This window comes from Solanum verrucosum, unplaced genomic scaffold (genome assembly GCF_900185275.1).
Source record: "Solanum verrucosum unplaced genomic scaffold, falcon-dt-bn FXZP01000020.1, whole genome shotgun sequence".
In the NCBI taxonomy this organism is placed as follows: Eukaryota; Viridiplantae; Streptophyta; class Magnoliopsida; order Solanales; family Solanaceae; genus Solanum; species Solanum verrucosum.
Window position 1 is genome coordinate 580,200 of NW_026019903.1, and position 24,247 is coordinate 604,446.

General features: G+C 35.2%; 2 protein-coding genes and 1 pseudogene across 2 annotated transcripts; all 3 read right to left on the minus strand.

Moving 5' to 3' along the window:
• On the minus strand, positions 1–11,909 carry LOC125820433 (protein SIEL). Its single transcript, XM_049499873.1, has 8 exons — positions 11,244–11,909; positions 9,757–9,831; positions 8,936–9,169; positions 8,628–8,819; positions 7,429–7,569; positions 2,489–2,578; positions 1,167–1,690; positions 1–916 (listed from the first exon to the last, which is right to left on the minus strand). The coding sequence occupies exons 1-8, from the start codon at positions 11,880–11,882 to the stop codon at positions 1–3; spliced, it is 2,811 nt and encodes a 936-aa protein (XP_049355830.1). The 5' UTR covers positions 11,883–11,909.
• Positions 11,910–14,212: 2,303 nt separating this feature from the next.
• On the minus strand, positions 14,213–18,151 carry LOC125820251 (uncharacterized; annotated as a pseudogene).
• Positions 18,152–18,295: 144 nt separating this feature from the next.
• Positions 18,296–22,531, minus strand: LOC125820509 (serine/threonine-protein kinase D6PKL1). The gene is made up of 3 exons (XM_049499942.1): positions 22,178–22,531; positions 20,247–21,526; positions 18,296–19,416 (listed from the first exon to the last, which is right to left on the minus strand). The coding sequence occupies exons 2-3, from the start codon at positions 21,476–21,478 to the stop codon at positions 18,546–18,548; spliced, it is 2,103 nt and encodes a 700-aa protein (XP_049355899.1). The 5' UTR covers positions 21,479–21,526; positions 22,178–22,531; the 3' UTR covers positions 18,296–18,545.
• Positions 22,532–24,247: the final 1,716 nt, after the last annotated feature.

A 24,247-nucleotide genomic window follows, 5' to 3' on the forward strand; every position in this document is an offset into this window, starting at 1 on the left:
TTACCTAACTCGAACGGAAAAATACACTTCTTTTTCTTCACAAAGATGGACAACTTCATGCTTAGGACCTCCACAGCCCCTGAACAACTGATCACCGTCAGATATGCACTCTAGAACAATACAGATCTTCAATGAGAAACCGTTTGCCTTGGGGGTTTGGTAGAAGGGTGCAACAAATGTGAATTTCCTCACTTCATCGTCTCCTTCAATCTCATGCAAATCCAGGAAAACAAATTGAGTTAGTTTCTCTTCACAGCTCATTTTTATCCACAACCTACTCTCGCTCGAGATATCATGGAGTTTGATGTCTAAAGATAAACCAACAGGCAGCCCAGAGATGAAAGGAAGAGGATTTTGAAATTCACTGCCTTGAAAATGCAGTTCAGCTTCCATATATTTGAGATTCCCCGACGAAACTACCTTTCTTGGAGTGAAATGCTCAAGAGACTTCAGAAGGAGATATGGATTGTCCAAGATTGAACTACTAGTGGTGTCAATCTCACTCAATGACTTCTGAACTTCAACCACAAAATTGGATGATTCAGTGGATCCTTCTCCACAAATATGCTCAATACAAGACATGACAGAATGCAACTTCTTTAGAGTAGTCTTATTCGCACAAGCTTCTATATTACAAAGCGTCAGTATACCGTTTGCAATTATTAACTCTAAGATAAGAAAATTGTCCTCTTTGGTTAAACCTACTAACTTATATCTCATGTCCCTCAGGCATCTGTCCAGTTTTTTCAAAGAACACTCCAATTTCCCCCATTCATGGAAGTAGAACTCCTTGGAAAACACCAAGTGATGCCATAAGTATCCAAGTTGTTCCAAGGCATCTATATATTGCAAAGCAAACACTAACTCACCCCTATGATTGTGATTTGATCTCGTTCCCAATTCTGCCTTCAAACTCCTGCATAAACCATACGGTTGAGTAACATTAGCAACAGATATAGTATTTGATAACTTGACTGGAATATACCTAAAAATTACAACTGACAACAAGCAAGATATGTCCGAAAAGATGACCAATCATTGCAGAAGAAGTCAACTATGTCTATAAACTATTATAGGATTTCCTGCAAGTACTCAAAATAATAAAATGAAAAAAAAAATAACAGTTGTATTCAAGGGTGGTCATATTACTACTAGAGAATTGCAACCTCAGTGTGCAAGCTACTTCATTGATCAATCCAAGTTTCAGTGATGGCCAAATGTCTATTACCACCTGAAGGATGATATTCACACAATTTCTCTCTTTATTATGCTCAACCTGGAAGTCCAAAAGCGAGCTTTCCCCTTCCTTCAGCTGTAATTTCCTCCAAATGTCGTATTCAGAGATTTCACGTCTTTGTGTCAATTGCACATCACCTTCCTCCAGATGCTCTTCCATTTTATTGTTCTGATGAGGTAACAGACGATGCTCTTCCATTTTAAAAAACTCTGATGCAGAAACAAATGTGAATCTACTGCAACAAGAAAGATAAGCCAAAAGTGTTCTCTGGTCAACTATATCTGCAAAACTGCGAGAGATTCTCCCTAATAGTGTGACTGCATAAGAGAACATTCTTGGTGGAATGCTGCAAGTTTGCTGCTTCATTGAGACTGGAGCAGAGGTGGCTAACACTAGATATGAAGCTTTCCTCACATTGTCATAACCCAACTTGCCTCCAGAAGAGGGCTCTATCTGTGCATACATTAGATGGTGACAGAAAAACTTGTATAAGTGAAATTTTCAAAATATAAAGAACAAGGAGATTAACATTGGGCATTTTCAAAATTTCACAACACCAGAAAGAAAGCCTAAATTTTGACTGGAAAAGCCATGCAGGACAAAAATATCTAAGCTCTTCGATTTCCTTACACGTGCAGTTAAAATGTCTAAGATGCTGGCCTTTAAAATGACCTATTGCACATTTCTCACCACCCAAAATAAGTTGTTCACCTTGACACATGTATTGTGATATGATAAGGTGATGCATGAGACTCCTCCTACCAAAGAACCCTACTTACTTTTCACTTTTGTTAGTTACGTGTATCCTACATAGAAGATATAATGGTGTCAAATTAAATGAAATACTCACAAAGTGAAAGATATGAGCTGACGGCACAGGGAGATACTATTATATAAAGCTAGAAATGTCGATGTCGATTTTTAGAATCTGAACTGCTAAAGTAAACAAATATAAATGCTCATGTTCAACATGATTACTTATTTTTAAAATCTGGCAAAAGAGAAACTAACCATGTGTCTAGATCAGGGTAGGAGAAATTTTGACCAAAAACCATATACTATAAATGAAATAAAAAGAGAATTTTCAATTAGTTGAAAAGGCTAATATATAGAACTCATAACATCTTAAACCCATAAAGAAGCTCAGCATACTAATCAATGGAAATGTCCATAAAACCATCAATTGGGCTAATGTACTAGATGTTGAAAAAAAGAGCTAATGTACTGGACGATACAGGGATCAGTACTTACCATTTGGGAAGCTTCATTAATCAGTCTGACTAAAAACTCTCCGTGGTTTTGACCAATCATGAATAAGGCAGAAAAAACTTCAGCTTCATCCTGAAAATGATTTTAAAATTTTAGAAAAAACAGCAAATTCATAACAATAACTAATAACAATTGTATCCTCGCTTTCATATGAACTATCTACTAAAAATGAAAAGAAAATATCATAAATGAAATCCCCAAATTGGGATTTCAAAAAACAAATCTGCTTATCCTAAAAAAATTATGCATAAATATAGAAGAAATGGTACATATCCCCTCCAAGTAGAACCCTTTTTTCCAAAGAGATACTGGAACTTCGTGAGGGTCCTTGTATTCCCCCAAACCAGTTTCAAGTGATATTATTACCCAATTTCTCAACCAATCCCAATGTTAATGAAGGTGTTAACACATACCAATCATTGCTTGATCATATTCCTTTTTATTTATATTTTTCTTATTTTCCATCTTTTTTTTGAAGAAGTAAAGAGTTGTCATTGAAAAAGCATCAGGAAGATGTTATGTGAGCAAGAAGATACAAAAGTTGGTTAGCTCTGCTCCATTACACAATAATGTCTAAACTAAAACCAAGGAACTAACAAAGTCCAAAAAACTGTCCAAACACTATTTACAAGGGAGCTGAGAACCAACTGAACAAATGAACTTGACATCTAGATTTTACTGACTGAATTGAAGTTGAAATCCCATAAGCAGCACCTGCGCTTCCTTTCATTCCGTACATACCAAAGTTTTACTGCTAGAATCATTCTACGGATCTTCCTGATGGATTTCTCAGCTCTCCAAAAAAGACTCAACAAGTGAATGCATCCTTGATAGAATGTAGAGTCACCCACTGTAGACCAGAAATAGACAGAAGAAAGTTCCAGATATCCGCTGCAAATGATATATTTATATAAAAGAGAACCCTAGGCCCGCCTACATGGCGCCACCACAAGCTAGAATTTTCTTTCAAATTTATTTATTTCCAAAAATAGCCTTCCCCTTTCATGAAAAGATGTGACTTTTATGAAAAGTTATGACTTTTATGAAAAGTTATGACTTTTACGAAGAGTTGCGACTTTTATGAAGAGTTACCCAAAAATAGTCATCCCCTTTATGAAAAGATGTGACTTTAATGAAAAATTGTGACTTTTATGAAGAGTTGCGACTTTTATGAAGAGTTGCAGCTTTTATGAAAAATTGCGACTTTTATGAAAGGTTCTGACCTTTCCGAAGGGTTGTAACTTTTCCAAAGAGTTGTGACATTTCCGATAAGGCACAATAAGCATTTGTTCACACTATCATTTGTTGTCTATAAATAGAGGGATTTCCTCTCATTTTAAAACAACGAAAATTCTGAACTACTACTTCTTTTTCTGCACATTTAAATATTCGAGCACTTTGCTCCTATTGAGTGGCTCACTGACACCATTGTTTTTGTATCAATATACTTGTGGATAAATCGTTCCATCTTGAGAGGATCTTTTCCTTTGAACCTCAGGTATTAGAGAGGAATAATTTCCTTAAGGAGACGCTCTGCATTCAGTGGGCTCAATTTTTTCTTTTCTATTTCATTGTATTGTTATAGATCCTGGTATATTTTTTTTACAGTCATTTATTTATGCTTATGCTATTAATTGTTGTTTTTTAGTACATGTTTTAAACTTTGTTGTTTATGTTTCTGCAAAGTTATTGTTATAAGTATTTGTTAGTACATAAAATGATTATTTATTTATTAGAAAATTTAATATCTCATGTTGATGTTCATCTAATTTCCCTAAAATATCAAATAGTAACACTTCCTAGAGGCAAAAGGATAAATTATAAAATTAAATTAAAGATGATTGATTGAAGGATAAATGATAAGATGTTATAATTATTATTTTTCTTTACATTATTAATGTCCGTTACCACGTAATCTTGTATGTAAGATAATATAGTGTTTTAGTTTTAATGACTGATAAATTGTAAGTATTATTTTATAAATTCTGTGATATTAAATTTCCGCGTTAATTTTACTAGTGGGCAATGCAAAAGCAAATGGTTGACACTCTCTAAATCATGTAGGCACATATAGCATCTGTTGACTAATGCAATGTTTCTTCTATTGAGACTGTCTTGGGTTAAAGTTGCTTCATTCAAAGCAATTCAAGTGAAACAGGTGACCTTTGGAGGTGTTTTGATCTTCCAGACATGCTTCCAAGGCCACTCAGAGGATCAACTTAATACGAGATATTCTTGAAGAAGTCTATTTGGTGGCTACTAATATGCATCCAAAGGCCAACTCCATGAACATCACTGGCTGTGGGTTCTAAACTTGGCATCAATTACAGTCCTCCAAATTGTTGTATCTTCATGACCATATCTCCATAGCCATTTCATTAGCAAGCTCTTGTTGTGTAGTCTCAAATTTCTGATTCCAATGCCTCTTTGTGCTTTTGGCTTTGTGACCTTGATCCACTTTACCAGTGAAAACTTGTGAGTCTGACAATTACCATCCCATAAGAAACCTTAGTTTGTATATCTGCTTCATCACTGAACTAGGCATAGTGTACGGTGACATGAAGTATGTGGGAATGCTATCGAGAACATTGTTTTCTTACTATTTGACTTCACCCAAGATAACTTTACGTGTCAATTCCCCCTCCTCCTTCTGCTAATCTCTCTCACTTAACCCCATATTATTTCTTCTTCTTTTTTGAAACTGGTAAGATTGTATTCTTCAGCATTAAGGGCATGCCGGTCACCACCAAAAAGTGTCAGTTACAAGCTTCCTATCAAATCTACAATCTGGTCTGTATCTACTATACGCAACTGTTTACACCAAAAAAGTAAGGATACTATACAGTTCCATTTGACCTTGTGAATGGAATTGGATCTATTTTCAAAACATCTACCATTCCTTTCCTTCCAAACTGACCACCATATACATGATGGTATTAACCTCCACCATCTCCTCTGACTCTTGCTGCCTCCTCTCCTTATCCACTCTTTAACAACTCGGATGTATGTTCTGGCATTGTCCAATTCAGATTTGAAATGCTAAGGAATAAATTCCAGACTTGCTTTGTAAAGTAATAATGCAAGAAAAGGTGGTTGTTTGTTTCTCCTGTCAAATTGCACAAAAGGCATCTGAGAACCAGTTGTCTACCCTTCTTCCTTGTTGTGCACCCCCACCATCCCACAACCACCTTCCTTTGCCCTTTTCTCCATCACTAAAACATCATAGCCATTCATTTGACCCCAACACTACCAACAGCCACCCTTCTTGGCTCCTTCTCCCTCAGATCTCCCCCTCTTTTAAAAAATGAGATGACTATTCTTCTGTTGAAAGGGTGTTGGGTTTGATTCTTTCAATTTGAAGAAGATATAGAGTACGACTTCTGTAAATTGTGAAATTTTGCGACAATTAGATGTGCTTCTTTAACTTTTAGGGATAGTATTTTGTATCTAGGTACTCTTTAGTATAGTTTTGATGGGTATCGTTCTTGGAATTGAATTTGAATCAAGGAAATGATTTTACAAAGGGGAGTATTATTTGTGGTGGTTCCTATGGAATCTGTTTAATCAGATTGAAGGTGGGAGATGGAGGAAGGCGGCTATCTCTATTTTGAATGAATTTTAGTATATACATGTGAACTTATTGTGAAGCACAAGAGGGGGCTGTAGTTATGAAGAATGGGTGGAGTTGTGGTGGAGATGGTGGCATCGGAAGTGGTGGTGCAGTAAATCCTGATTCGTGAAGAAGAAGAAGAAGAAGAAGAAAGAAAAACAAAGAATAAGGAAAAAGTAAAAAACCATTATAAGAAATCTTGCAAATTTTAACGTTTTCTCTTTGTTCCTCCCACTCTTTATGCCAAGTGGTCAACTTGGATCACGCAAAGTTGTCTCCATGTTACCTATAGGTTACCAACTCAAGTTGGGAGCTAGCCACTGATGTTTGAGTCAAGGTATGTTCCCTACATTAAAACCCTTTTGAGGTGCGGCCTTTCCCAAAACCCAGCGTGAATGCGAGATGCTTCATACACCGGGTTGTCTTTTTTATAGTGTTGGCCTTGGATGAATTTAAACGAGGAAACATGGTCAATGAGGAATCATTTGGCCAACCCATACTTGTATGGGATTGAGGCGTGATTGTTGCAACTATATGAAGCGGGCATCTAAAGGGAGAGGTAGTATTTGCCAAAGGTGGAAGAATATCTATAAGATGTATTCCTGTTTTGACTTCCAAAATTTCATTTATTTGGAAGGTATATAAGAGTAATGTCTGTAAAATGAAGGAAATGATCTGCAATGACCGTTCAATAAATAGGGAAAACCTGGGATAACGAGACTATTGTAATAAAATCATTAAATTTGTAGAGAAGGTCACAGAAGGAAGAGAGGTTCAAGGTTGTATGAAGTTGAGTTACCGCTCATGTGTGTTAGATTCAGAATCAGACAAGCTCCATTAAGTCTAGGATTGGGTACCTGCATAGAGACTTAGAGGCGGATACAAAATTTGAAGCTTATGAGTTCACATAACGACCTCAAGTTGATACTACAATAATAATTGTGTTCAGGTCAACTATTCTTAGAAATTCAGTGCATTTCTAAATATATATATAGGGTTCAGGCAAAGTTTGTAAGCTATTGTGTTTGCGTGAACCCATGACCGACCCTCTAGATCCACCCTACATAGATATTAATTGGGTGCTTTAGCGAGATTCCAAAAATGCTGCTCCTAGCAAATGGAAAATCAAAACATGGGCTACCAAAAATTGGAAAATTCTGGCGGGAGTTAATTTAAAGAGTAAAATGGGTTGCTATTCCTTTGAGAATTTCGAACTTCATCTTGAATGGCAATCACAATTGGCACCCTAACCATGTTTCTGGATTTAACTGCTCAGTGAATAGCAATGTGAAACAATCTTTCTGCAACATACCTGCGGATACAATTCCAAATCTCTTATAAGTCCATCAACACACATTTTGAACATACCCAAGCTCGGCAGTTCTGTCAGTTTTAGTACCTTCCTCGCTCTACATCTTATCAAGCTGTGACTATCTAGTAGAATCCCAAGAAACTGCAAGATAAAAAATAAAAGTTTAAGAGGAAATTTCAATGGACTTTCCTTTCAAATGTGCAGAAGCAAAAACAATCTAACATATTTCGACACTACAATAGTCAATGTTTTCCTTATAAGTAGAAGCAAATACAATATAACATATTTCAACACTACAGTAGTCAACGTTTTCCTTATTAAGTAGCTATAGCAGTTGAATTAAAAAGAGAAAAGCATAAAATTCCCAATCTCTAAAGGGGCACAGCAAAATGAAGAAAGGGATAGATCAAAACTTAACCAGCATGCGAAGTAAACTGGCTTTCCTAACCTTACAACTGGCACTGAGACTTTACTTTTTCAAGCTGGAAATAGGTAACTCCTTTTTGGAACTGCCTTTGATCTTACGCTCGCAGCTACTATAAAAGTAATTGTCGGGATTTTCTCAATCGGAGAAGCCTAAATCTGTGTCAGAGATTTCCTTTGTCCATGGCTTTCTTCACTTTAGGAGACACCGCAATCTATTTTGATAATCCAAACCAAGATAGATATATCCTGACCAAATAATCACCATGATCAGGCTTTGCCCTTACGTGTTTTCGTAATACCGCAGGTATGATCTTGGGAATTCCACATCGGGTCAATGAAACTGGAACAGACATGGTGTCATTCTAAGCTTACCTTCTATTATAGAAAAGTTTGAGAAAGGGGCATCCCTACTATACCCCTAAACTACAAGCTAGCGCGCAACGGCGGAAAAGCCGTTGTTGCTTGCTGCTTGCAGGATCGAAAATCTCTCTTTCGCCTCTCCTCCCTGTCTCAATTCTGATTGATTAGCTTCTTCCTTCGCGCAAGCAATGATCAAGATGAGAAGATGGAACTTTAACCAGTTTATCCCAACAACAATTAATAAGATGCACCATGTTGGATCAAGCTGGCAAACAAGCACTAAATGCAGCAATATAGCAAGATATGGTCCAGGTGTAAGATTTGAACGAGGTGCAGACAAAGTAATCACACAGGCCTGTGTCTCTCAACAAGAAAAAATCAAACAAAGGCCTCTAGATGAATCAAAGATTTACCATGTGCAGATGTGGTTGTTGAACCTTTAGAAGGCGAAACATTGTCATATGATGCAAAGTATCTAAAGCTTGCAATTTTACAGCCATTGAATCATCATTAAGTATGCCCATCAACAAGTTCACAACCATATTAGAAAAACCAGTAGAATGGATTGCTAACGATTGCAAAGCACGGCAAGCAGATACTCTTACCTTCAATTAAACAAAAGGGAGTTATAATGGCATATTCCTTATTGAAAAGTTTCTTAAATTAGAGAAGGAGAAATAATAATTGACTCTCAAAACTTGGCAAACAAAGAAATCGTTACCACATCAAATTCATCCTCTAGTCCATGTAGAAAAGCAAGAACAGCGCTCTCTGCTGGTATCCTGAACAATGTCTCAGAGTACTGGCCAGGAAAATTCATTTCTTTTGTTATAGATGAAGCTTTCTTAGATAGCGTTTGTAAGAGAATATATTCAGAAACAGTTTCAATCTTCCCAAGGGCATTAAAAGCTTCAACCCTGACTTTGACACTCATATCTCTCACCATTGAACATAGCTGCAAGCATATCATGTATAATGAGAAAGGTTAGTCAAAAAGATATCTTGCATTATAGTTTATATGGCCATTGCACGAAAACAAAATCAAAACATTATTTTAAACATCTTATTCTAAAACATTTGAAGCAATTACCAGGTATAGTTGAAACAAATTCTAAAAATGAGAAGGGAGAGAGAGAGTACATGCTGGCTAATTCGGTTTCAAACAATTATGATTCACAAGATGTTCATGCCAAGACTCAGACACCTCATGGCAACATTGTTGTTAAATTAATATGAGAAGTATCTCCAATGGTTTCTTCTGATCTCCCATCCAGAACCTAATTCAGCAAATGCAAATGACTCATTACGAATATTAAGCTTGTAAAATTTTGTAGATTGTTCTACAGCGGCCCGATTTGGGTGCCATCTACCTCTAGAAGCATCAAAAAAATCATTAATTTCACTTCCTGATTTCCTTCTTTTCTTCCATGTAAGTAAATACCATATACCCATTTTCAACCGCAGGAAAGCAAGGGTGAGATATTAACAGAGATGACTTTCATGTGAAACCCAATTAGGCAGATAAGGAGAAGAAGAAAAAACCTGCAGAAATAATGCATCAGACCAGTCCCCTTTACTTTCTTGTTTAGCCACAATCAACTGCCCGCATGCACTAACCTGGATCAGCAACAGGAGTAAAATGAATTAGTCATTGATTATAAATGTCCTCTAAGCAGGAAAATGAAAATCTTTGATCTATAATTTTCCTATAGCAGAGAAAATTTAATGCAGCATTTTGTACGATTAAACATCCACAAAAATGAACCGGTTGGACAGCAACCCTGTGTTCTTAAAACAACAACATTTATTTCAGCAAGAAACCTGTATGGGTTGTTTGGTTGCACTAGAGAGGAGATCTAATCTCCACATGAAATCCAGCATTATTAATACAATGTTTGATTTGCTACTTTTGTTTTTCTCCTTAATCATACTTGCATTAGTCATGTGGGAATCTATATATCATTTTATCCGGCACAGAAAATGGAATAAGAATGCAGGTATTTGTAATAGTAGTGTACGGATTAAAAAATATTCAACTTTTATTGTCTTCAAAGAAAACACATTTAAATTATAAAATACTATATTGCAATATATCAAATTAAGCCTCCAAAAATTAAATAAATTTGTACATTATATCCTTTGCATTACTAATCTCTGCATTGCAATCGCTACATTACTAATCCTTGTATACCCAGTGTCTAAACCAAACAACCTCTTAGAGCATGAGAAGAGCTTTACCTAATTTCTCAAGCCACAGATTTAAAAAGGAAATTCTAATCCAAGAGATAACCGTCTCACCCAACCACCCCCCCAAAACTAAAGGAAGAACCTTACACCAAAAAATCAACCCTCAACGTATAATTGCAGAATATTAAAATAGTATAATTCATACCATTTGCTTAAACTATATGCTAACAGGTCTTCATCAGTGCAAAACCCACAACAGTCTTTGGTCAAAAAAACTTTATAAATCAGAGATAAGTTGTCGAAAACTAATAACTTTACCTTCTCAACTTATTTCTAGCACAAAAGATAACCAGCACTTGACAACACTTACTTTTTTCTAGTTCCTACACACGACCAAAATTCAGAAATGCAACAAAATTAACCCAAGAAGAATATATAGTTAAGTTCCACTGAAAATGGCCAAGAACAATTCATATTCAATCACAAAATAACCTCTTTCTAGTGAAATCCTCATCATACTTTATCAAAAATAAAATAGAAAAAAGCAATAGCCTCATCATAACCTAAAGTAATAAGAACAATTACATTATTATTTTTATCAGGTTAGTAGCACTTAAATACAACTACTGCTACTATTATGCCGCTATCGAAACTTACTTGCTTCGGTCATATAAGTCTTCAATATCCATTTCACTCCATTTACACATGTTTCATGCCAACAGTAAACAATTTGGATTCTTTAACACTATTGGTTCTCTTTACCTTACTGACATACAAATAATACATACATTTCAAGAGGTAACATGTAAACATCGGACTTATTTAGCACTTGGAAATCTTACCGCATGAACTGCAGAACATCGTACCAAGTCCTCAGAATCAAACAGAAGCTCAACAGCTCGAAAATAGCAACCTTTTATGAGACTTTCATCTTCCACAACAATGCACTTACACAAATCAGCTAATCCACTCAAAGCAACATTTCGAATACACGGGTAGGGGTCCTTCGTAAATCCTAGCAGAACCGTAAGCAAAACTGACGACCGTATGTCAAATTTACTCACATTTAAAAGTAACCAATGACGAACAGAAACACAAGGACGAAAAACAAGAGAGAGGAATGTTGATTCATCATTAACGTTACTATCTGAGATGGAGAGACATGTGAGGGCATCAACAAGTAATCTCGTGGAGGTTGAAGGGAGGAGAGAGAATTCACGGATGGCAGAGATGAGGTTATGGTGGAGGTGTGGACAGCGATTTAAAAGAAGAGAAAAGAGGCGGAGAATGTGATGGTGGATAAAATGATGCGAATTAGAATTAGGGTTAGAGCATTTCAGAGAGATGATTAAGACTTTGGCAATGGATGAAAGTGTGGAGTCAGAGGTGGAAGGGTTGGAGATCAGAGAGAGAGCTTGTAAGATAGCTTGAGGATTGTTGTTATCGTTGGTCACCAAATTACTCCGGAGAAGGTGTTCCATAGGCGGACGGTGGTGATCCGTCGCCGGTGAGGCTCCTTTTTATTGACTAGTAACTCCAAGTTATAGATTGGAAAGAGGAAAAGAAGAAGAAAAGGTAGAGAGAAAAATAACAGGGGCCAAAAAATGAAACAAAATTTAAAAAAAAATAAAAAATGAAAGGTCTTGCCAACGATCAACCAATATTCTTTAGTAAGGTCTTCACCGGTTTCTACCCCTGTTCATTTGCTTTACCTACAAAACCATCAAAATATCATTATGTATCAGATTTGATTACATAAAAATAAGTCATATCAGTAGTATAAACAAGCTTAAACTAGAGTTTGATTTGATCAAGTTAATACTATTGTCAAGCTAATAGATAAGAATAGATTTAGGGATCAACTAAGCAAAGAAAATGCCTTTCCTTCTCAATATTTCAAACTCAGTTAGCAAATTACCGGATAGTTCTGAATACTTCTACATCAGTAAGCCAGACTAAAATTAAAACTCAATCTGACAATTTCTTAATAACTTCAGTCCAGATGCATATAGCACTAACAATTAGCTATTCAATATTCACTCCAAATGCTTAAATCGTCCTTCTTCAAAGCAGTAAGATAGGATTGTGCCAGCTCTTAGTGATTTCAAACACAAATATTATAATCTTACATAAATGTTAACGATCCTCTAAACAAAACTGAAGGATAAATACTTCACTCTCTTACTCAATAAATGCAAATGCTAGAAAGAGAAAATTGAAAGCACCATATTTTTAAAAGGAGAGAAAATCACCAGAGAAGGGAAAAGGAAGGAGCAGCGAACAAATTCCAACGACAGCCCGTTGGTTCAGTTGGAAAGAAAGACCACGCCGGAGAGTTCGCCGGAGGGTTTGGTGGTCGACGTCGTCGGAAGTTTTAGGGTACAGTGTTAATTTGGGGATTAATTGTAAGAAAATTTACAGAGAAAAGGCTCAAAATAGTCCCTTGTTTTTTTGTCAAGACCCAAAGTCATTCTTGAGTTTTCATATGGAGCATTAATAGTCCCTCATGTTTAAAATATTTGTGCACTTTTGGTCCTCCTCCAATATTTTAATTTTATCCATAATTTATGTATGAAATTTTCAATTGTCATTTTATATATTTAGTAGAAATAATAACTCTTTGTGAGAGTATGTGAGAAGAAAAACACATTGTTTTGTTTAGTATTGATCGTATCACAGGTAAAGTCGAGACGATTTCACGCGCAATAGTACAATTTTTTCTTTTCTTGCAACGTCATATGTTAAGATGTTCTTCGTTTAGCTGCAATAATCTTTCTACTGAACAAAACAAATGTTCTTCTTCTCACCTTCTCTCACATAGAGTTATTATTTCTACTAAATATATAATAAGACGATTGAACATTCCTTACATAAAATTGTGGACAAAATTAATATTAAAAAATAGGCAAAAGTTTAGGGGAGGACCAAAAGTGCACCAATATTGCAGACATAAGGGACTATTAGTGTTTCATGTGAAAACTCAATAATACTTTGAGTCTTAACCCAAAGATGAGGGACTATTTTGGGAATTTTCTCAAAATTTATATATTACTTTATGTACTGAATGATTATTTAAATTTGTATATACAATAAAATCTCTATAAATTAATACTCGGTAAATTAATAATGGGAAATTGTATGAAATAACAAACTATTAATTCAAATTAAATGTTATAGCCATAGTTTATTTTAATTGTAATTCGCAGCAAGCATCCCTTTTTGCCATCTGATTCGGTATACGATTAGCCATTTTCGGTATATAATTAGTCTTTTTATACATTTCGATATAAAATGTGTTTGTGTTTGTATAAAACGAGAGAAAAGTGTATATACAAATACAAATGCATATATTTTTGTCCTGTACACTTATAATTATACAAATATAGATCTTAATATACAAATTACGATGTATAAATGACTTTATACAAAACTGAACAATTTGTATAAAACTGGATGTTTCTAGCGAATTATGCAAATCAAAAGCTCCATAGCAAACATAAAATATGGAGCGCAATTATGCAAACTATAACTATAACATACAAATATGATTTTATGTTTGATATATGTGAAAGTTGTTCATTAATAATCTCTCTAAAGTAATATTTTTCTCCGGTCCCGACTTGGGCCAATGGAAAAAATCACAAATTTCGATAAGATAATAAGATAATATATTTCCAGAAGACCCCTGTATAAATATATGGTCCCATTAATATCATAAATTAATAAATCTTTGAAAGTACAAATATATCTAAGACAATTTAGTGAAATATGATTCTATTATGTTCTGTTTTTTCTTAAAATTGAAATTTAGTTAAAGTTCTTCTCTAACTTTTCTTATTGCATCCAAGAGCTCTGGTGTTGTCTGTTTGAACAACACCATAAAATTGTGAAGAGTTCTAGATGTGATAAGTGTTTCCTTACGCGTATCTGGTTCCAAAGGTATAATATCATCTTCAACTTCATCATCAACATTGCTTTTTCCGATGGTATCCACAATAATTTCTAAGCTCTGGACCTTTGAACATGTATCACTTTCACCCGGATAATCCAACAGGTTATTGACATCCATTTTATCATGGTAGCCGAGATCATTAATCACGACCTCAAGTTTATAAATGACGTTTTCACAAGTGGGTTCATTCAAATTGTCACGCCCCAAGCCTACACCCTGGACGAGATTGGCACTCAAAGACCATTACTGAACTCAAGCGAACCCTTGACCTGGCATACTAACTCAGCAGAAGACTTAACTCATCACATACACATTTATGAAGTAACTAGAATGTTATAAAGGAACATTCAACTGACCTTTAAGGCAAACTCAAGTCTTTAACGTATGAAATGAAAAGTAAAGACAACTGAATTAACTAACTAATTGTTTGTTTGTCTGTCTATGAAGCCTCTAAACAACTGAGATGGATATTGGGACAGGCCCACGACATCCTAATGAACTATTACTAAAACTGAAGCAATGAAAAAGAGTCCTCTGGAATGCAAAGAGGCTCACCAACAAACTCTGAACTGCTCACTGGATCAACAATGCGCCGATGCCAATCCTAGTTACATGTGTCTGCATCATAATAAGATGCAAGCCAACTGACATCAGTACATTGAATGTACGAGTATGCGAGTTGGAATACTAACAAACATATGCTTGAAAGGGAATCTGAAAGAAAATTTACCTTGACTTTTCTTAACTCATGAATACTTACTGAACTCATTTCAATATAAAACAGTTTAAAACAAGTGCATTATAAAGAAAAGTTGTTTAAAAACATGATGTCAACTCTGTGTATATACAAGGATACAACAACTCTGAAATGTATGTAAAAATACAATAAACTGGTATATATAAAAATACAATAACTTATATGGGAGTTTCTCTAACCGACAACCATCACATAAGAGCTATAGTGATGATACAACGATCTACCTCACGTTGCCAGCGCATCTTATACCCGGCTAGAGGTATAAGACCTGAACTACTAAGTGGATCCACTAGTCTATTGTGAAAATGGTTCATCTAAAAAGTATGGCCCTTGTCTACCCATGGTGGCTACATGGTTTTAGGGAGACGTGAGTTATCTGAACTCGTGCTCGCCCCCAATTCGGTGCTCAATACTACTCTAAAATATACTAGCTCTTATGTTTTAAAAAACAAACTTCTTCTATGATTTGAGATTTAGTGCTCAAAAACTTAGCTCAAAGGCTATCTTAGAAATCTCAGTTTCCTTTCTTACTTCATTTAGAAAGTTATTACTTTTTTCTGAAAACTAGCCCGAAGGCTCTTTGGAAATTTCAGTTTCCGTTCTTATTTAAATGTGAAAAACAATTAATATCTCTTTGGGAATACTTAGTCTCCATATACTTTTTGAAGAACTGAATTTCGATCTATTCTCCTTACTTTTTACTCAATTTGAACTTTAAGTCTTAAAACAAGGTTAAAAGCATTTGCAAAAGACTCTGAAAACTTTCTAGACTTGACTCTTGACTTTCCTTGAATTTGAATTTATGGATTCAGGGTTATGATTCATGTTTATGGATGATTTCTAGGTGTTTAGAAGTCATTTAGAGTAGTTAGAATCAATGGAAAGTGTTAGGACATTTTAGAATAACTTAAATAGGCTAAACGACGAAAAACTGGTGAAAAACGCCGATCCGGCGCGTCCTTGGCGCGCTGCGCCAGGCCCCAACTTACTGGGGCTTGTTTTGGGCGCACTGCAGGCGCGCCTCCCCCAACCTCCTGGAGCTATGGGGGTGTGTCGCGCCTGGCCCTCCCCAGGTGCGTTTGACGAGTTTTTCAACTCATTTTCTAATCCTAAATCGTTTTAAATAGATTCTCTTTCTCAATAATTTCTTAGATTCAGATACCCAACGTATGTACACTAGAATCTAACTCGAAATAACTCTTAACAATTGCTAAAACGTCTCAAGAAAACCTATCAATCACATGTAAGTTCAAGAATGAAAACAATTCAAGAACATCAAATTCCAACTTTTTTAGAACGAAAATCACTGAATTAAATATGCTTGGCGCGTGGGTGAACTAACCCGACGTTATGTGATCTCGCATACGTTGTAGGGATCACTCCCGACGAATTCCACAAGCCAAACTTTGACAATCTTGAACGTTCTTGCTTCTTCTTCTTCTCCATTCTCCTTAGCCCTAGCGTGAAAACCCAAATTCTAAAACTGACTAAAATCTGATTTGACCCATATTAAACTCCTAAAAACGAATTAAAATAATAGGGCAATGAAAAGACTAAAATACCCCTTAAAATTTCCGGGTTGGACATTTCCTTAATCCAACAGCCCAACTTCCAAAGGGCATAACTCACTCATCCGAACTCGGAATCGCTCAAACTTGGCGGCGTTGGAAAGATCATTCCAACCCTATTTGGAACTACACCTAACTCGTCCTGAGATAAGAGTTATGATCGTTTGAAGTTGACCAAAAACTCACTTTTAACTTACTTAAAATTTTCCAGATTTCCTTGTACTTTCCAAAAATGGCTATTTCCAGATTTTTAACCTCTTTCTAGTTGCGAGATGTTACACAAATTCTCTGAGATTTCATCCTCCGAACGAATTTTACAGTGTCAAAAATAATTTGCTATCGTCTCTTGCTGAACACTTGTTGTCCAAGCAGGGATTGCAAAATTGATAGCATCCAAAGCATTAATCTTTGTTGGATAAGTTTGTCCCATTTCATAGCCTTCTAATATCCTCTGATAAAATCTGTTACGATAATACATCTTGAAAGCTCTTATTATCTGGCATCACAAGGTTGAATTTTGAATGTCATGTCGGGTGGCAAGAAAAACAATTCAACATTTTGTAGTCCTTCAATATTTCTATTATGGGTTGGACACTCGTCTACCATGCATTTTGTGGTCAAACCAAAAATATATTCATCAAAAAGCACACTTGTTATCCATGCTCTTTTGTTTGCACAATAGTGACAATTCAATGAATATGATACATAAATTAGTAAGATACAATGATTTTGATGTATTCGTTGTACTATATGTATAATATTTTTTTAAAGTGAAATCAATAAATACGATACATAAATTAGTAAGATACAATGATTTTGATATAATCAAAATTAACCTTCATTAGATATCAAACCATTCTTTAAATTAATAAATTTAATTTATCGATTAAATAATATCTCTATAAAATAATAAAATTTTATGGTCTCACCTATATTAATTTATAGAGGTTTTACTGTACATGTAATAATTGTGCGGGTGTTTTAAATTATAAATGATTTTATCTATAACGAAATTTTTTTATCAAAATGATTTCTAATCGTTTGGTACATGGGATGAGAATAATAATTTTGAAATAAAATTTGAAATAAACTTTATTTCATATTTAGTTGAGATATTAGCTAATTTCGAAATAATTTATCTCATTATTTATACTAAAATGATGGGATTAATATCCCATATAAAAAGTGGATTAAATAAATCATGGAGTATCCCAACTCATAAAATATTTTTGCTTATCTCATCCCACGTACCAAATAACCCCTAATTATTTTAGGCGAAGTGATATAGATACACTTGAGCGGACGATCTTCCGAATATAACCTCTCTACCGAGATAAGGATAAGGTGCAAATAATTTATCTTTTCCAATTTACACTTACGAAATTACACTTGATATAATTGTTGTTATTGTTGTTGTAGTTATTGTTATAACTATTGCTATTAGAAAAAACTACACATCATACCGATGAACATAATCGTTGCAATAGATATATCTATGAGATCGTTTGATAGAGTGCATTAAAATAATGCAAGTTTTGTGTACTATTAGTACCTTATTTGGAAACACTAAATATAAAGAGTGTCACGTAAATAAGTACGGATAAAGAGTGTCACGTAAATAAGTACGGAGGGAGTATTATATTGCCAACTGCTTCTTCATTATAGTCTTGGCTAGCTCCTAAGACATGGAAATAACAAGGCATTTTGTTTCACCTTTCTCACACAACCACATTGGCCAGTGAGTTTTTCCCAGTTCTTGTGTATTGCAAGTTCATCAATTGAACAAATGATAACAACTAGAAGAAAGCAGTGCTGACTGCTGAAGGATCAACTAATGGCACTGATACAAGAATCCTATATCCTAAAACTAAAAGAACTCAAAGTCAAGATATTTACCCCCAGACTTCGCATCTGCCCCTACCACTTTTTTACTGGTATTGTCAACCCCAACAGGGTTCACTTGCCCATACTTTGCAGGGTACTCCGGCTCCATGGGTCTTGGCACTTCAGGTGGTGTACTGCAACGTATCAGAGCCCAATTAACACCTTCAAAGAAAGGATGCTGCTTGATCTCAGTTGCTCCTCGTTTCACCCCAAGCCGGTTTTGAGGCTCTTTAACAAGCAAACCACGTATCAGATCACGGCTGGCATAACTGGTTGCAGGAGAATCTGGAAATCTAAGCTGCTGGCCAACTACATTGAAAAGAGTTGCCCTGTTTCCTGATCCCTTGAAAGGGGTCTTTCCATATAGTAGTTCATGAAGGAAAATACCAAATGTCCACCAGTCAACCGCACTGCCATGGCCTTCTCCCTTGATAATCTCGGGGGCCAAATATTCATGAGTCCCAACAAATGACATTGACCGTGCTGAAGTAGGTTCCGCAACTAGCTCAGGCATTGAATTAGCTTGAAACCCAGAATCAGCTCGAGGCTTAGGTGTTTTTTTCTTGTTCTTTTGAGGAAATAAACGGGGAAGGAAGCATGCTGGTTGCATGCATACAGTTGTGGGCTCAATACAGGCTGGCTGCACACAAAATGCAGCTCCTCGTTTTGAAGGATCATCAGATGAGGTCCTTATAAGCGTAGGTGAAACTGCACATCTTAAGGAGAGGTCAAAATCTGAAAGCATGATGTGGCCATCGTCACGCACAAGAACATTTTCAGGTTTTAAATCCCTGTACACTACACCAAGCATATGTAGATATTCAAGTGCCAATAGAACTTCTGCTGCATAAAACCTGTGGCAGAAAAGGGGGGGTTAGTTAAAGTTTGATTAAAGAACTCAAAAGTTTAAACATAAATGCAAGGTAAAAAATCCTGAATTCTTTAGTGCCAATCTAGAAACTAAAGCTCTATGATCCTCACACCAGAGTGAACTCGAATAGTCTCTTTATTTTAGGGAGACCACAATGAAGTCTATTCAGCTTTTGAATACAAATCTCAAGTAACATTAACTAGGTGATAATGATAAAGGATATAATTTAATGACACATACTTTGATGTCAAGCTAGGCAAGCTCTAAGATTCTCACAACAGATTTGAAGAAAAACCAGGCAGGGACACAACGGGGACAAAATTTATACCTAGTACAGAAAAGACAGTGAACAAACTGAGCTCTTTGGAAGCTTAATTCACTGCTTCAACATAACTTTTCATCTTAATAAAACATAGTTCAAGGATTTTATCAGATATTCAGCATTCTCTATTTGCAGAGTAAGAGAAAATGGGCAACAATCTTTTTGTTTTTTTGGATAAGTGAAAAGGGGTGACATTCATTGTGGCAAAATCATCTCCTTCCACCAATACACCCTCTCTCCGCCAACACCAACCCACTCAAGAAAAAGAGGAAAGGGAAAAGAAATAGCCCTTTGTTAGCCAGTAAAGGTGCATTTAGTGGAAGATAAAGAGTTTCACTTAGGAAAAGAGAGTTAATACCATGTAAGGATTAAGGAATGTTAAAGTGACCAGAGGTTTATTGTGTTTACGTTTGGACTACATGCGAAAGCCTTTTATAAGGAGAGGATTATCTACCTGTTGTATATTCTAGCTAAGGATAACAATTCCATACCTTGCAGCATATTCTGAAAAATGCTTCCCAGGTTGTCGCTGTCGTAGAGTATGCAGATCTCCTCCAGGACAATATTCCATGACCAAACAGGAGAAGCGATCGGTCTCAAAATGAGTGTACAATGTTGGCAAGAATGGATGGTCTAATAACTGTAGGATTTCTCTTTCTGTCTGAGCACGGGTCAATTTCTTCCTGCTTGCAAGTGATGCCTTATCCATCACTTTCATTGCAAAATAGCAGCGAGTCCCGCTAAGCTCAGAAAGATAAACACTTCCAATGTCTCCACAACCAAGTCTTTTGAGTAACTTAAAGTGGCTCATGCCTAATATACCATCACGTGCCCGAATCGCGAGAATAGCCTTCCATCTAGGATCATTTCCTTTGTGAGGCTTATTGGCACTGCCAGTGATGTTACTCCAATTACTATCATCACTAAGTCCACTACTGTCACTTGCTCTGCTAAGGCTAGTTTTACCACTTTCGAGTGAATCCCCTTGAATGCTCCCTTTCGTGCTCTCATAGTTTCTGTCCACACTAAGCATGCCATCACTCATAAGCCCATCGCTCCTGTACGTGCTTGTGCAACTGTTGACAATACTCATAGATCTCACAACACCAATACTATCAATGCTACTAAGTGGACTTACATTTCCACTTGGAGGCTGTGATGCATCCCAAATACATTCTTTCTCTTCGGAATCAGGAAGCAGACTTGTTTCTGTGTTTTGAGAAGGACGAGGAACTGTAAATGGAGAAGAGATTACACCTAGATCATTTGGCTCTTCAACCAAGCTCTCTGCCGGTGAAAGAAGGGATGGGCATGGTTTCACATTTGGCATCCGGATTGAAAGATCGTCCAAGAAAGGACCCTTCAAAGATATGTTTTTCACCAGACATTTCCCATCTCCTTTCTTCTGACCAATTGGTACATACACTGGTCTCATTAGGTCTGTATCAACAGGTTCCGGAGGATGACTCGCCCCATGAAATGATGTAGAGCCACTATCTTCAAGTGAATCATCACTACGCTTGATTGTACCAGCATCGACCATGAGTTCTTCTTCCTCCTGATAGGAGGTCTTTCCTTTCCATGTTTGTATTGGAACAGCCAAGTCAAAATCTCGAAAGCCTCTAATACCGACCTCCTTCTTGGAGGTTGAGAAAGTATGTGCCACCTTAGCCCCTATAGGGAACTGCCTAGTTGATTCTCTAACTTCAGGTATCCTTTCCATCTTCAAATACTATATGTATCATCACAAGTACATCCCCAGAAGAAAACTCTGCAGAAGTGCAAAAAATCAGTACCATCTTCCCACACATTACTATACCACTAATCAAATCTACTAAGACCATTTTGATGACAAGTATGCAAACACATCAAAGAAACTACATCTCATTAAACAGTCACTATAACAAAGGTCATTTTTCACTAACACAATCTCCATTAGTCACTATAAAATTTTCAGATATGGTAAGTAACAAAGGCACTTTATTAAGATACATGCATGATGTGATACAAAAACACCCAATTAGGCAAATATAATATTTACAATCACCTCAACACTCCATAATTTCCACAAGTTCCATTAATAACAGTGTGAAATAACCCTCAACAAGCTCAAAATATAAAACCTTAAATCCCAAAGTGAGTGACAATCAACTTCTAAGAACCCCCATCACATTTCACTGTTTTTTTAAACACTCATCAACATGGAAATATACAAGCAAGAACCATGGGCAGATCTAGCTTCAGCTATGGGTGAAAAAGAATTCAACGTGGCCACTCTGAACCCACAGACTAAAAATTTCTGGGAATTTTTTTTCCCCAAAACAGAGACACAAAAATGCTAAGAATAGCAGAAAGAAAAAACCCAAAAAAAAACGACACCCACATTACAGAACAACAAAAAATCAAGAAAGCAGAATTTTACCAGTTAAGCAAGAGATCTGAAAAAAATCTTCAACTGGGTCGTTTTCTTTACTCTCTCAAGTCCTTGGAATGCCAAAAAAAATAAAGCTTAGCTAGAGCTCCAGCTACACTTCTTCTCTTCTGTTCTCTTCTTTAACACAGAGGACAACACAGTGATTTCTGGGCCAGAAAATTGATTGATTATTACTAAATGCTGAAGCTATTAGCTCCTATAGCTGAATAGAAAAACAATTTGTAGTACTAGGTGGTGCTGGAGGAGAAGGATTATGGGTGATTTTGCCTTTAGCTTCTTTTTTAGCTTGTGTTGTTGTATTTGTGAAGGCTTTAGTCATGTGTTCACTGTACTATATCATATGAATACTGGTGATACAATAAAGTGAAAGTGTCATTCTCTGTTTTTATTTTAGTTTTTTTGGTCGTGTTTTGTTTATTTAAAAGATTGAAAAAGAGACAGAGAAAATAAATTTGTGAAGCCTTACCCCGACGTTTCGAATTTGAGTCCTATATGAAAAAAAATCATGTTGAAAGCATACTCTCAAGTGAATCATGCGCAATTCAAATTTAATTCAAGCTCTAATGTGTGAACTTGTAAAGATGAAATTGGATTATTATCCGATGGTTGAACTTTCGTTCTCTTTTAATTAATAAAGATTTGAAATAGAAAAAAGAATTATTTTGAAAGCATAGCTCAAAAATGTAATTTAGTCTCCAAATTTAATCCTATTCTATTATCAGACATAGAAAAACACCCCAATAAGAATAATGCTATTTTCATACTTAACTACTCTTTCCCGCCCCTCTTAATTAGTTGAGTTTGTTAATTTAAGCACCTCCATAGTTAGTTAGTACTCCCTCATTCTATCTTATTTGTTCAATTTATTAAATATAATTTTACTTTAAATTTTAAAAATTAAAAGAATAATTTTTATTTTATTTTTGCTTTTAAATATTATTTATTTTTCAACATTTTATCTTTATTATTTCTTTTTAAAAAAAACTCATATCCAAAAAATAAAATAAAAACTATTTGACTATTTCAGATAATAATTGGGACAGAGTAGATATTTGTTTCTTGTTTTATTTTGAAAAAATAATATTATATAGTGTAAATAGCAAAATAGGTGATGGCAGGAAGAAAAGTTGCAAAACTACAACGACGGCCAGAAAGAGAATTGATGGCGTGATGAAAAGGGAGAAACAAGAAAAAGTGGGCTATCACGCTCCGTCTCAAATTAACTGTCATCTTCGTATAAATTCAAGATGAAAATTAATATATATTTTTAACGATGCTCTTATATTTAAAAGATATTAAATAAACAAATAGAAGTAATTTAGTAAATTATATTATTTTTAATGAACGTGATTTTTACTAAGACAAACGGAGAGCGGAAGAATATTTACTTGTTGAAAGTTGGAATGTGGCCCACTCCCATATATGTTCTTTCTTTAGAGTACACGTCTTTTCAAAGGAGGAAGAAAAATTGAAAGGAGTGGGAAAATGTGAAAGCAAAGAAGTCATTCTTTCTATTCTATGTCATGTCCATTTCTCCATCCTTTTCAACTATAAATACATAATTTTAATTCCCCCTTAATAACATTATTACTATGGACCAGTGCAAATTGCACTATATATGCTTTTAATTTTAATATGTTTAATCATTTTAAGAAAAATAAGGTGTTTATTTATGTGGTAGTATTTAATTGGACAATAAATTTAAGAATGAAAGAAAAATTATTTAAATTTATAGTCTAAATGAAACTTTAAAGTGAAATTGTTATTTCTTTTGTTTAAATTTGTTTATCAAGTTTTACTTGATCTGAAGTTTAAGAAAACTAAAAAAAAAATTGAATCTTGATAAGTAAATTATTATGTGTCATGTGAAAAATTGAAATCAAAGAATTGTAAAATAAGAAAGATTTATTATTTTTTTAATATATTAAAGAAAAAAGAAAAACAAATAAATTGAAATATGAGAAATAGTAAATGATATAAAAGTGAAAAGAAAAAAGAGTACCTATTTTTCCAATGTATTAATTAATCTAGTGGCATTTGGAAAGTTTAAAATTATTT